Source organism: Rhinolophus sinicus, linkage group LG05, assembly GCF_036562045.2.
Source record: "Rhinolophus sinicus isolate RSC01 linkage group LG05, ASM3656204v1, whole genome shotgun sequence".
NCBI classification, from domain to species: domain Eukaryota; kingdom Metazoa; phylum Chordata; class Mammalia; order Chiroptera; family Rhinolophidae; genus Rhinolophus; species Rhinolophus sinicus.
The window spans coordinates 61,810,708-61,825,634 of NC_133755.1; the positions used below are offsets into that span (position 1 = coordinate 61,810,708).

The following is a 14,927-nucleotide window of genomic DNA, read 5'->3' on the forward strand; positions in this document are numbered from 1 at the left end:
AATAAAATACATCAAAATCAATGTTTTCTATATCAAACACTGCATGGAAGGTCACATTGTCTCTTGATATTAAGTTGGATTGTCTTTTGCTTTAATAACGTTAATATAACTCTAAATGCATGTTTTAGCTTAGCCTGAAACTGGAAAGGATATATGTGAATATACCAACCTTGTACATATACTTATGAGGATAACTTTTTCATTTGAAGGTTCAAAATATGTTATTTCCAGAAAAGTTGGGGAAAAGGTTTTGAGAAAACTAGAACTTGCTACAGTAGGAGAAATAGTAATACCATGTACTACAGTTAAATCATATCAATAGTATAAAAAATAAAATTTGGATAGTTTCTCTTTGCTAAAATCAGAGAAAGACCTTTTTGACAACATCTATGTCTGTAAATGTTGGGACACGTGGTGGTATTCTATGTATCTTTATAACATATTTAATGCCAGGACAAAGTGAATGAGAGCCATGACTCAATTTTTAATCTAATTTTGATATGTGTATTATTATTAACCTACCTGGTTTTATGATTTTTTAGAACCTATCTTTGCAAAAACAAAATATCCTATGGATATGTCAACAGGTTCATAACTCAGTATCATCCATGGGTCTAAAAAGTATATTGTGTCCTGAAATAAACAGAAGTGACTGGTAATAAATAAATAAATTTAAAAAAAGGGTCTTGAGGACCTTGGAACACACTTTGAGAATGGTTTCTTTAAGTTTTCTTCCAGCTTTAAATCATTCATTCACTCACACACTTACCCATTTAACACCACTGCATCCCAGGGATAGAAACTAACCATGTGGTTGCCTGTTTAGCCGACAGGAGATAAAAACTAATTTAAAATAACAGCAGAGCATAACTGAACACAGAGGAGGAACTTAGTGGTATGTCTGAGAGGCAAGGAAAGTTTAACAGAGTACAGAGAATTTTAATTTGGGCTGTATTTCCTGTGCTCCTTCCAAGCAGATGGAAGAGCACAGGCAGAGGCCCAGAGGCGGGAATCAATATAGTACACGAAAGCAAAGAGAACATTGGCAGAAGGAAAAGTCACTGTGCTGGAAAAGATTGTTGGGCCTTATATGGTTAAGCTAAATTTTACCCTCTAGACCACAGGAGGCTGGAGTGACAAGAGCTTGCTTTTCTTTTATGTCAGGTTCGCTGAAGTATAATTTACATAGAAATAAAATGTACCCTTTTAAGCGCACCGTTCTATGAGTCATGACAAAGGTATACAGTCAACACTGACACAATCAAGATATAAAGTATTCTCATCACCTCTAAGTTCTTTGTAGTCAATCCTCAACCTCTACTGCTTCAGCTACAAGTAACTATCAATCTGATTTGTCTCAATAGTTTAATTTTTTACTTTGAAATAATTATACACTCACAGGAAGTTGCAGAGAGGGCCCACTGTAGTCTACCCCCAGCTCCCTCCAATGCTAACTAACATCTTACAAAACACAGAAAAATATCAAAGTCAGGAAATTGACATTAATACATTTAATTAGACTACAGACCTTATTCAGATTTCATGTTTTCATGCATTCACTTGTTTTAAGGAACATAACCGGATCATAGTATGGAAGATGGGTTGGTGAGGCAAGGACACAGAAAAAAAGAAATCAAGACGGTGCAGGGAGAAAAAAGGACTGAAGGAAACATTTCTGGAGAATAGAAATTATTTGATGGACAATTTGGTATGGGTATTTAATCATTTTTTGGGAAATGAAATTTCCCATATGGCAGGAAAGCAAACAGGTTGTTATAAATTGAAAGGCCTGACCTTTAATTGAATTGAGGAAATGTTTTTTCTAGTCACAAAATCCCCAAATAACGTTATATTCCTGCTCACTCTTATTCAAACAGGAAAAAAAAATTTTTAGTCAGTCAATTGCTTCATTTTCTTACCTTTGCCTGATTGAAAACAATGAAATATCTGTCAAAGATCTGATATCCCCCTGAGATTTAGAGTTATTTGCTGGCTCTCCGTAACAGAATTAGCTAACTCCCCACACCAAACTAAACCTCTACACTTTTATTCTTTCCTGGAGTTCCGTATTTTTGTAAGCTCTCCTACTACTCCACATTGTGACTGACTGTAGTATTAGTAATGCCTGTAGCTTAATATATTTACAGAAATCATTTACTCATCACAAAAGTGTGAGGTGTTGTCTTCATTTTTACAGCCCAAGAAATCCAGGCTCCAGTGTTTGGCACCCAGGACCACACACACCAATACTGTAAAATGCTTAGAAAGGCCCTGGCACAGCGTAGGCATACAGTACAGACTAGTAGCCTTGCTTAAAGCCTGGTTCTCTTTACTCCACTAAACTCCAATTATGGCCCAAAGGGACTTCTTTCTTCAACAGCTGTGCTGGACAGAATTTAGACTAAAGCTCCACACATGCAACAGAAACATTTCTGGTGACAAAAAAAATCCTCCTTTAAATCCATTTAAACTTTAGTCTGGCTGCTATCTAGTTTATCACTACTACCAAATACAGCCCTTGGGTAGATCTGAGTGACCTAATGTCTATTTAAGACGAACTTTTTAATATCTTTCAAATCAGGAAGTATCTTAAAACTAGATTTAATGAAATATGGTAACAAACTATTTCTATTGTGTACTGGGCTACAAATTTTATATAATTTTAGTACTTAATCCTCCAAATATCTACCTGTTAATATCATTGTTACTATATTATCATCTGCAATCTTGCTCATTTTAAGAAAGGGGAAGTCAAGGCACTTTGAGGATGTCATTTGTCCCCAGACACACAGCTGGTAATGGTGGACCTGAAGAGTAACCCTACAGCAAGCAGTACCTTAGAATCCAATTTCGGAAGACTCAGCCTAGGGACACAGTTCTATTTTATGCAAAAAACCCAGAACAATTTCAAATATAAAAGGTTAAAGTAACCTAAAACCAAACCAGGCTCAGCAAGGGTAAATAACTTGTCCAAGGTTACACAGGCTATCAGAACCAGAATCCCATGGCAGAAGTCTGGACTCCAAAGCGCAATCTACTTCTATCAAGCCACGCTACCAACTGACACGTGGTAACGGGCCGTATAAATATTTGTTGCATTTCACGGGCAGGAAACACACACACACACACACACACACACACACACACTCAACAGTTTTCAAAGCATTCAAAAATGAGCCAAGGTACTGGAACAAACTTTGCGCGGGTGCCGCGCACACCCGGGCTGGCCAGCGTGGAGTCTTCAGAGGACATGGTTCCCGTGGAAGCGGCCTCGGAGCCCAGCGGCCAACCTCCGCAGCCTCCTGCGCCCACGCTCTCTCCCGACCGCGAGTCACCCGGCGGGGCAACACCCGACGAAGACTGGAGGCCAGCTGCCTTTCCCCTTTCGGGTCTGCTGGACAATAGTACGGAAGATGGGTTGGTTCTTCCAAAAGAAACACAAGCACATGTCCCGAGGCGGACCGCGGCCTCTCCTCGGGGTCCGGGGTCGCCGCCGCTCGCCGCCTGCGGTCCGCCTGGCAGCCACGCGCCCGAGGGCGGGAGCCCCCCAGTCGCAGCTCGCCGCGGGTTTGCACTGGCCGCCCGCGTCCAGCCCGGCCCAGAGGCGGGGCAGCCGATAGCCCGGACCCGAGCAGGTCGCAAGCCTGGCTCGGGGCTGCCTGGCGCCCCCAGACCGCGCCGAGGGGCCGTGCCGGCGAGCAGCGGGCGCCAGCGGCCGGGCATTTCCTCTTCCTCCCTACGCGCAGCGCGGCGGCCAGACCGAGGCTGGGCTCGCGTCCGACCGCGGCCTGTTGGCAAGCGCGGGCCGCCGCCGCCACGCCGCCCCCGCCGCGCCCTCGGGCCGCAGGGCCTCGGGGCGGCTGGGCCCGGCGCGGACAGCGAGAGGCGGGGCCCGCGTGCGGGCGGCGGAAGGAGGCGGAGGAGGAGGAAGAGGAGGAGGAGGCGGCGGCCGGGAGCCGGGGGAGAGGGGCGGGGGGTGGGCCAGGGGCGGGGAGGAGCGGGATTTGCGGAGTGCGGCGCCGCAGCCGGGAGCCGGCGGGCCGGAGAGTGACCGAGTCACGGCGGGCGCCGGCGGAGCCGCGGCGTCGGACCCGCCTCCTGGAGGAGCTCAGCCCCGGCCAGGCCCGGCCCCATTCCCGCCCCGCGCCGCCTCCCCGCCGCCGCCGCGGGAGCGCTCCCCTGCCCACCCCGCCCCCGCGGCCGAGCCCGGGAGTCGAGTGGGAGTCGGCCGGCCGGCGCGGGTAGCGCCGGGACCCCGCAGGGGACACTGCAACCGGAGCCCGGGAGGGGCCGCGCCGCCACCGTCTGAACTAGGATGTCCCGACATGAAGGTGAGAGCAGCCCCTGCCCCCACCCCCACCACCCGGGCCTCGGCCTACCCCGCCCGGGCCAGGCTCCACGGAGGGCGGCTGGGAGGCGGTGGAGACTTCGGCTGGGCCCGAGTTGGGCCCGAAGCGTCGGGCCCGAGAGCGAGGGAGAGACGGCGGAGAGCCGCGGCGCCGCCGCTGCAGCCGCCACGGCCGCGGCCCTGAGCTGGGCCTGGTGCCGGAGGCGGGGCGGTCGGGCCGGCCGGAGGGTTTGCACTGTCATGGGGCGGGGGAGGGGGAGGGGAGGCGGCGGGGCCCGTTACCGGCGGGAGCCCGGCCCTCGGGACTGATACCGGACGCCGCGGCCCTCCCGGCCGCTCCGGGAGCCGCGGGCCCCGGCAAGGCCTAGCGCGCCCGCCGCCCCGGAAGGGCCCGGCGCTGCCGCCGAGCGGGGCCGCAGGCGGCGGCAGGAGACCGAGGAGCCGGCCTGGGACCCGGCCGGCGCGTCTGGTCGCGGGGAGACGATGGCGAGTGCCCCTGCCTACGGGCGACCGCGGGGCGGGCGGTAGTTTCTGCGGCCGGGGAACGGGAAGCCCTCGCTGCCCGGCCTCGCGGCTAGGCCTCGGCGCGTCCCTGGACTCGGGTAACCAAGTTCCCTGGGCGGATCCGGCCCGGCCGCAGCGAGCAAACTCCCTGCTCCGTCACCTGGTCCGAGCGGACTCGCTCCGTGCCGGCCCGTCGTTTGGTGTGCACCACCTACCTAAACCAGGTTTTGGTAAATGACCATGGTTAGGTCTGTTAATGGTTAGGACTAGGTTTTGTGATTTTAAAAACATGATTCGGGTACAGTTGCAAATAAGCAGATAGCTCTAGCCCAGTCCCAAGGCACAAAGAAAAAAATGTTTAGGGGCTGATATATAGGCGTTGAGCTAGCTGGTAAAAAATAAGTTAACTTCAGTTCACTGCCATATGGTTTAGAAAAGGGGGAGGGGGTTGTGTTTTCTTTGTTTCACTACCACAGGTCTTTAAAAAGTATTAAGAAAGAGACTTAGCAAAAACTTTATCCTGGTAAGGTTAATGCAAGATTGTAGAAGTGGCTTGAAAGTATTGTGTACTCTTGGTTTTTAAATCCTGTGTAGGTGATGTAGGAGTGAAGAAAGTTTAGTGAGTCAGCTAAGTGTGTGCTTCACACCGTTGGAAGGATATTCTTAGGGAAATAACAGGCCTTAGAATTTCGAGGTTGAAAAACTCAGATTGATTAAAATTATGTTTAGAGCAGATTTCAGTATTTGCATTACTAATTGCAATGTTGAGATTGACTCTTTTGTGTTAAAGGATTCTGTATCTTAAAAGTCAGAAAATGAATAGGAAATATTTTTTCTTCACTTGCTGTGTACAAGTGTGGACATTTTGAAATAAGGTATTTAGGCTCAGAAATATTTTGAAACAAATGCCTATTTTCCATTTTTTCCCTACTCAACAGAAACATATTTCCTATCTCTGTAATTTAAGAGAAATTGCAATTAAAGTTATAATAAAATTTGTTTTTTTATTTTAATTTTTTTTAAAGGAGGGTGCAGCTCAAAGTGGCCCATGCGGGGATGGAACCAGCAACCTTGGTGTTAGTAGCAAAGTGCTCTAACCAACTGAGCTAACCGGCCAACCTCAAGTTTTAATTTGGAATATTAAAGTTTATCTTAGATTGTAGTTGTGGGTACACTGACCACCTTCAAGACAAAGTGAATATGAACAATGGCTGCAGGCCCTCATAAAAACTGGGAGAGTTAAAATTACAGAATCAGCAATGGGACAAGGGTGTTTGAGACCCATTATCCTTGCTTCAGGAAAACATCCAGATAGTTCCAGATTGAGTATTCTAGTTAAATGGTATCCTAGGAAGATTCCTTTACCCTCAGTAATCTTTTAGAATAATTGAAATCCCACAGTGCCAGTATTCTTAGATGTAACAAATTCTGTAATTTAAGCTCTACTTGGTCCTGTGTAGTTTTGAAATTTACTTTTTAGTTACTCAGATATTACTGAACCTTAGGGCATTAATAGCACACCTTTTCTGGTAACTTACATAATGCCAGATGTTTCTGAAAAAGGAACATTGTTACAATACATCAGTTGAAGACTTAACTACAGTATTTGACAAGTGATTATCTTTTAAGGGTCTAGTTTATGGCCTAAGTCAGAAATGGCAGTCCCATTGAAAAATCATTTAATACATTTAATTCATTATATACATGTGTTGTGGAATAGTTCAGGCTGCTGTTATTTTCATGAGTAGGAATTTAACCTATCAACAATTGTAGAGTTTGACATCCTCACTATTTTAGTTCTTTTCTCACCTTTATCTTCTTTGGGCCAACTAATCCCATTTCTTTTAGCATTTCTTTAGTGGTATGATTTTTGAGCTCTTTTAATCATCTATCCACCTTCAAATTCTCTGTAGTTCTTGTTTCTTTTCAGCAGGGGACCCAGAACTGGATGTAGTAATCCGGTAAAAGATCTGAACTTTGCTGCCTATAATGTACTTGTATTGTGCTTCCTTTTCAGTGCCTTCTGCGTGCACATAATTTGTTACTTTGTCTTTTTTGCCCACCCTAATGAGTTGTACCAAATAATGTATATGTAATGATGTAACTTTAGACAACACAGCTCCAAGATGGACATCTGTCAAGCTTAGAGTCTCTACCTTGTGAAGCAGTGGACAACACTTCTGAGAAAGGAGATGTATAGAGAAGTGCTTTAGCTCTGGAGTCAGCATACTTCTTTTGTAAAGGGCCAGGTAGTAAATATTGCAGGTTTGGTGAGCTGTGAGTTTAGCTCTGTCGTTGTAGTGTAAAAGCAGCAATAGACAACATGTAAATGAATGAGCATGACCGTGTTCCAATTAAAACTTTATGGACACTGACATTTGAATTTCATATAATTATCGTGTCATGAAATATGATTCTTTTTAAAAATGTAAAAACCATTCTTGCAGACCCTACAAACACAGAAGGGGGCTGAATCTGGCCCCAGTTTGGCCCAGGGTTATAATTTGCCTACTTTTGCTCTAGACTAGAGCTTTAGAGAGTTGATAGAACTGGAATTGTCAGAGTCCAGAAAGGGCCCACTCTGTGGTATTCCTTCATTTCTTTGGGGTAAATGGGGAATAAAGTCATGGACTAAACCAGTTCTGTACCTCAGTTTCCAGCTGCACTATGTAGATAGGGATACGAGTAATTGTTCGCAAGGGGTGGGACACAGGCTTCTCACCTTTCCAGACCCCATCTGAGGGGATGGCAGTACTCTCCATCAAGTCTCCTGCTTGCCCATTATGACTCTCCCAGTCGGAATGCCAGGGTCGCTTAATGCACTTTGTAATGTTGTGTTAACAAACATTTTACATTAGTGCCTAATCACTTTATGTTCACCATACCAGCACCATCTAGCTCTGTTACAAGTAGTGAAAACAGTTATTTTGTATTTTATTTGTAAGGTTTTTTTAATGTTTCACTGCATACTTTCTTTTAAATACTTTAAAAAATATTCACAGCTTAAAATCCATTTAAAAGCTTTGCAAATTTTAATAAAACATAAAATTACTCAGTGCTTATTAGCCAAAATAAAGTTATGAATGTTCTTGTGTGAGTTGGAATCTACTGGATTACCTGGAATTAGGAATACATTTATTGCCTTAAATCATTCAACCTTTTTTCAGTTGCTACTATGTATTAGGTACTCTGCTAGCTCCCAAGGAATGTGATGATGAATAAATGAGACACAGCTCCTCACCTTAAGTACAGCTTCTACAGCACAATGTGAGGCATTCCATGAGGAAGGGACAAACAAATTGATGACAAAATAATTACCAACTTTTTGTTACTAAATTTGCCCAAGTTCAGAGAGGGATTCTGTTGTGACTTCTAATGCTTTTTCCTTGAGTGCCTTAAATTTTTGTGGGTTACTCTTGATTTTGGATATAATTATTTGAGATTTAAAATTGAGTGCTTATTTTTACCTGGTTTGTATTTCCCTTAGGTGTTAGAAGATTTTCATATGTAAAAATGGTAGTGAATAAATGGACACATGATCACATTGTTCTGTAATTCTCAGAAGCACCTGATACTGTTTATTTTCAAGATGTTAAGTACAAGAGTAGGCAGGTTATTAATCTAGCTTTTGAAAGTTGTACCATTTTTTGAAATTGTAACACTTTTTTGTTGGTAGATTTAAATTTTCTGTTCTGAAAATGCAATCTGACACTAAAAACACATACAGATAATTCCAGAGTGAATTGCAATAATTTTATTTTCAGGATTTGGGGATTGCAAAGACAGGATAGGTAATTAGCATGTGATTTTAATGTGACTTTTGCTTTCCTGTAGCAAAGTAAATTAACTCCCACTGAAAAGATCTGCCATCATGTCAGACGACTTATTTTATTTTAACTGATCTATTAAAAGATTATGAGATTCTTACTTAGACTTTTTCAGTTTCAATAAATCATGAATTACATTTACCTTGACTTTCAGTAAAAGAAAGATGAGAATGTAAATATTTTAATTTCTGGGGTCTTTGATTTCATGATTTCATATGAAGTTGATTTTGAAGCCCATTTTTCCCATATTTTGACTTTCGTGTTTAAGTTAAAATGTAATAAAATGTAATTTTCCTTTTTTAAATTGGAGATTAATTTGGAAGAAATTCCTTTTACTTTTAGAATCTTAAAATGTATTAGCAGCAATCTTGTTTAAAGATTGAAAACATTTTCACAGTAGAAACTTACGAAACTTCTGATGTGAAATGACCAAACAAATCCTTTCATATAAGGCTTGCAGCGTTTTAAAAAATAAATCCTTGCACTTAGGAGTTGTAATTTAATTTTCAAAACATCAGCTTTATAACATCTATATACATTTGCTGAGGCTTGTTGTTTGTTTGTTTGTTTAACTGGAGGTTCCAAAGTTGTTTTAATGACGGTTAAGGCATCATTGGATTATCCTAGAAATGGTATGTTTTTTATTACATTTTAAAGGTTGCTTTCGGGCAACTTTCATGGATATGGACTTGAAACATTTTCTGTATTTCATATTCATGAAAGTTAAAAGTAGAATGCTGTTCGTAATTAAACATCTTTGTTTATAAAAGATTATTAATTTCAATGTTGCGCTAGGAGCCATGATGTTTTTCATTTCCTTAAAATGATAAGTGCAGTTTTTTTCCACTCACTGAAGTTATTCATTAAAATTGAGGAGAGTCCCTAAGAGGTATACAGATCAGAGCATTTTTTAAATGGGGTAGTTTTTAAATATTAGCCATCTCCTGATTCATGTTGAAGATAAATGGATAAGGCAGACAGTTTCCTATGGGGACATGTTACGTAGATTCCATGGTAAGGAAGGAAGTAGTGAAGAAAAGGGGGTGTTCTGGGCTGGGAAGGACAAGAGGCCAGGAGGACGTTGGCAGAGAAAAGTTAGGCAAGGTGGACATGAAACTTGGAAATGATCTGTAGCCACAGGGAATCCAAAACAAACCAACTCTCATGCCTCATGAAACATCCTAAGAGCTGGGTACCGGGAGGTGAAAACTCAGTGTCCAGTGAAACCAGCAAGAGATGCTTTGCCTTGGGAAGCGCATTCCAGGGTACCATCCCTACTCTCTCTCACTGCCCTCCCCTTTAGTGTTTGTTAGTTGTGTTTTCAGTTTTCTTTTTTGAATAGTAACAAAGCAGAGTGTGGGTCCATCCAGTTCATGTACCTGGTCAGTTTATCTCATCTATGGCCACAGTCCCAACCTGCAGTCCAGTAGACTTTGGCTAATGGCCACAAGTGGTGCCAGGAAGAAAGTAAGGATGGATCTCTGCAAATCTAGCATTGCTGCTAGAAAAAACCAACTGAAATCACAAGAGTGGATCAATGCGGTCACTTTCACCTGGGAGGGACAATAAGTGGGTGGAGCCTCGACATTATAACTAATTAGTTTTGCACATTATCTTCTATTGAATTGTGGGGTTTTTTTCCTCTCTTGATAGCACTCAGTGCCAATGTCATGAACTTCAACTTTTACTAGGGTAAGAAAGAGGATTTTCATTAGAAGAGTCACTTTAGAATGCTAAGTTAATGAGTTGACTTAGAGCAGTCATGGGTATATTCGACTTTAATTTATTTTTTAGTTTCGACTTGTTTAAGACTGTCACGCTCCCCTCCCACCTAGCAAAGTTAAGGGTCCCTCTGGTGGCACTCCTGCTTTATCTATTCTCCAGGCATTTTTTTCTGCTGTAATTGTTTACTTGTCTGCCTCTCCCACAAGCTACCTGAGGGGTCGTATAGTGTTACACATAACCTTTGCACCCTACCGCCTAGCATACTGTCTGACCTTTGGGAGGTCCACTGAACATTTGTGGGTGATTGTTAGAGAGGTTAATATTGTCTAAAAAATGGTGAGACTGGAAAATGCTCTCCTCTGTTTTTATCTGGGGAAGCTGGTTAAGAGGGAAGTAAATTGTGGGAAAGAAGACTCGTACCTTTCAGAAAAGTAAGAGGCAATGAATAAATTACATGGAATGAATGTAATTTAGGGGAGCTGGCTCCTGGGCGGGAGTGGCCTAGGACTAGATCCGGGGTACTGTTTTGTTATACTTCTGGCTCTGGTTTCAGATTAACTGGCCATGAGTTCTGCATATCAATTGCACTATGTGCATGAGTTTTCTGGTTCATTCAGTCATTTATTCAGTGAATGTTTATGGACTACTTACTTGAGTACCACTCAAAGTCATCTCCAGAATTTGCCACAAGTTGTTGACCCTGCAGGTTGATAACATTCAGTGGGTTTGAAACACATGTTTGTGAATTAAATGCTTTCCTGTTGCACAGGCTGTGGCTCTTTCCAGTGTGCTGGAATTAGTCCTTGAAGTTTATATTTTATGACAGGGTAATTAAATCATGTAAGTGTTTTAATCTTGTGGCAATATTTGCAACCCCCTCCTTTTTTTTACAAAAAGTTTATTTTCATTTAAGTTTCACAATTACTTCTAATTCTGCCCAGCAGTACATTTATTTCCTTAACAGAATTGTCCTTAGACTGTGGAAGTCTCAACCCACATCTATCTACATATGTTAATATATGTTCAGATAGGTTATTTCTGATAAGTTTTTAAGTATCTTTTTGATACTTGGAGAGAAAGGAGCTCAAGGGATTAAATGTTTAATTTTTCTGTTCAGTATAGTTTTTTGAAAATTCCTAATGGTTATATAGCAACTGTTGGGGTAACTAGATCCTACTTCCGTTACTCTTTTTCAACCAGTATCAGTATTCTTTGTTCTCTATGGTTGTAGAAGTTAGGCAATGCAAGCCACGAGAAGCTTTCTAGATTAGGAGTTAAAGACATTGAAGTAAAACAGGTAGGGATTGTGGGAATTATTACAGATGTATCCCTTCTTTTCTGTAAAAATGAAATACGTGCCGGGGGCCGGGGGTGGTTGGGTATTGAGAACCAGGTAGTGTTTGTAATCAGAGATCTTATGCTCGACATTATGAACACTGCTAGGGATTCTGATAACAGTTAATTGCAGTTTGAAATGTATGTAAACTGTGCAGTGTGTTTGCACAGCTATAGATACAGATATACATGGTGGTCACAGAGGTGGAACTACTCTTTCCTTCCCTAGAAAAATGATGATTAGAACTTCAAGTGACAGTGGGTGAGCACTTGACCCGTGGCATTCCTACATTAGGCCAGGAGCAAGGATCTTTACTCCATCTCAGACATACTGCATATCTTCATATTCATTCATTGCTCTATGTCATTTTTTATAAGCTTTTTAGAAATCACCCAAAGGAGGAAGAGATAGCAAATCTACTTACAGAATTGGAATAGACCATCACTGTCCAATAGAAATCTAGTACAAGCTACATGAAATATTAATTTTCTGGTAGCCACAGTAACAAAACTAAGGAGGTACAATTAATTTTAATAATTTAATGCTTTAACCCAATATACCCAAAAAGCATTTTAACATGTAATCAACATAAAATTTGCTGAGATGTTTTTACATTCTTTTTTCCTTACAAAATTGTAAAAATTTAATGTATATTTTATACTTGGCACATTTTCATTCAGATGCTAACATTTCACCCAAAGCACTTGATCTTAGCAGAAAATCATCTTTAGACTAGTGCATTGGGGTATCTGCTAATTCATTGTTGATTATACACTGTATCTTTTGTAGGTACATTTTGATGCAGTATGGCCATGAACTTAATGGTCCATTCACTACCATTCTGGATTTCTGCTTCTTGAATTTCTCTCCTAAGAACCTAGATTTTACCTTACTTTTTCACCTTAAAATTATTTTTTAACCTTTAGCTATATATAACCATCACAATAGAAACCCACTTTATAAACAGCTACAAATGTATATAAATTCTAATCACTTTGTGGGTTGTGCAGATTAGAGGAGTAAGTAATGGCTTCTGGGTGATTTTAATGTGAGTTTGGGGGTTATTTTAAAGTCCCCTGCATTTACAAATGTAGAACTTGTAAAAATTGTTTTAAGTTTTATTACAGTGAATTCAGAGGATAGTTGGGGGTTCTGTCTGGTAGTGTGATAGACTTACCATTTTTGGTAATTTATTGTAGGTGTATTTCATTGTTAATGAGATTGGATCTCTAGTATCCACCTAGAAAAAAATTGTCATCTAAAAGTAGAAAACAGGTGGTTATGATTCTTCCTTAATTTTTTTTTTATTGGGGAAGGGTAACAGGACTTTATTGGGGAACAGTGTGTACTTCCAGGACTTTTTTCCAAGTCAAGTTGTTGTCCTTTCAGTCTTAGTTGTGGAGGGCGCAGCTCAGCTCCAGGTCCAGTTGCCATTGCTAGTTGCAGGGGGCGCAGCCCACCATCCCTTGCAGGACTCGAGGAATTGAACTGGCAACCTTGTGGTTGAGAGGACGCGCGCCAACCAACTGAGCCATCCGGGAGGCAGCTCAGCTCAAGGTGCCGTGTTCAATCTTAGTTGCGGGGGGCGGAGCCCACCATCCCTTGCGGGACTCTAGGAGTTGAACCAGGAACCTTGTGGTTGAGAGCCCACTGGCCCATGTGGGAATTGAACCGGCAGCCTTCGGAGTTAGGAGCACGGAGCTCTAACCACCTGAGACACCAGGCTGGCCCATTCTTCCTTAATTTTAAGGAAACCGATTATGGAACGAATACTTAGCCCTCTATCAAGATTAGCCACTCACTGGTAATTTCTCTCTTTGACCTATTTGGTTTATTGTTTTAGTCAGTTAAAACTTTGCAAGTGAAAAATAGAGTGTTTGGAAGATAGTCTGTTAAAAACCAAAGACCCAGTGTCGTCTGCCTTCATTTGACTGAAACAACTGTTTGACTGCAGTCAGTTTTATGGTCCTGTTCCGTTTTAGTCCCCCTGCAGCCTGATCACTGGAACACCAGGAATTTGTGGCGTGCTCTCTCCTTGTCTTTAGTAGCATGAAAATGCTAGTACCGTAGTGTTTGGGTGCTCTCATCTGTGGGTCTCATTAAAGTGCTTCAGGACCAGCATTATCAGCATCACCTGGGAGCTTGATGGGAAGACAGATGCTTGGACCCCACCCTAGACTTCCTGAATCAGAACTTCCGGGAGTGGAGCGGAGCAGTCTGTGTCTTACCAGGCTCCTCCCAAGTCCCAGTTGTGAGCGCAGGCGTTTTATGTGTGAGATGGTTACTGCTGGTGACGGGCACACAGTGATTGTGGGACCATCTTTCATGGTGTGATATCCAAGGGGACACAGAACTGCTGGCCTTGGCCTCATTCTTCTTGAATATCATGTTATTGTCACTTGAGGAGGTAGAAGAGGAGTATAGCTTCCGACTCCAGACTAATACTATCTACTTAGTCAACACATATTTATTGACAGTGTACTTGGGACCAGACACTCTTCTGGCCACTGGATTACCATAGTGAACAAAACAAGATTCCTGTCCCCATGACACTCACATTCTAGCAGAGGTATATGGTCGGCGGGCCAAACGGTGTTTTTCTAAATAAAATTTTATTGCACTACAACCATGTCTTCTCATTTACATATCATCTAAGCTGCTTTTGTGCTGCAATGGCAGAGTTGAATAGTTGTGAGAAAGCTGAAAATATTTATTGTCTGTCTCTTCATACAAAAAGTTTATGGATCCCTGGAATAAACCATAAAAGAATAAATATGTAACAGAGTGTTAGGAGGTGAAAAGTGTTATAAAAAAACATAGCAGGTTAAGAGAATAGAGAGTGGGGGCCTACTTTAGCTACAGTGGTTGGGGAGCCTTTCAAGATGGGACATTGAATGAGGATATTTAAAGGAGGAAGGAGATGGCTGAGGGTACACAAGTGCAGAGGCCCTGAAACTTAGAATGTTCTGGGAACAGCAGTGAGGCCACTGTGGATGGAGAAAAGTGATTGAGGGGTAAAAGAGATAGGAAACGAAGTTGGCATGGCCAGGGCCAGTTCCTGCATCTCTTATATTGTAGGCTGCAGTGAGGGCTGTTTAGTGTGAGTGCTTTGAGAAATGCGAAGTGTGATCAAACAATGTGGTGAATGTTTAAATAAAACAATTTATTAAAGTAAAAGACCCATTGC

General features: G+C 42.5%; 1 protein-coding gene across 1 annotated transcript in view; it reads left to right on the top strand.

Annotated features, from left to right (window-relative positions):
• The first annotated feature begins 4,138 nt into the window (after positions 1-4,138).
• KCMF1 (potassium channel modulatory factor 1) overlaps positions 4,139-14,927 on the top strand; it is a 68,004-nt gene continuing 57,215 nt past the window's right edge. The window contains exon 1 of the mRNA XM_074332257.1: positions 4,139-4,331. Within this exon, the coding sequence (XP_074188358.1) occupies positions 4,316-4,331 (16 nt within the window). The 5' untranslated portion in view covers positions 4,139-4,315. The remainder of the gene's footprint in view (positions 4,332-14,927) is intronic.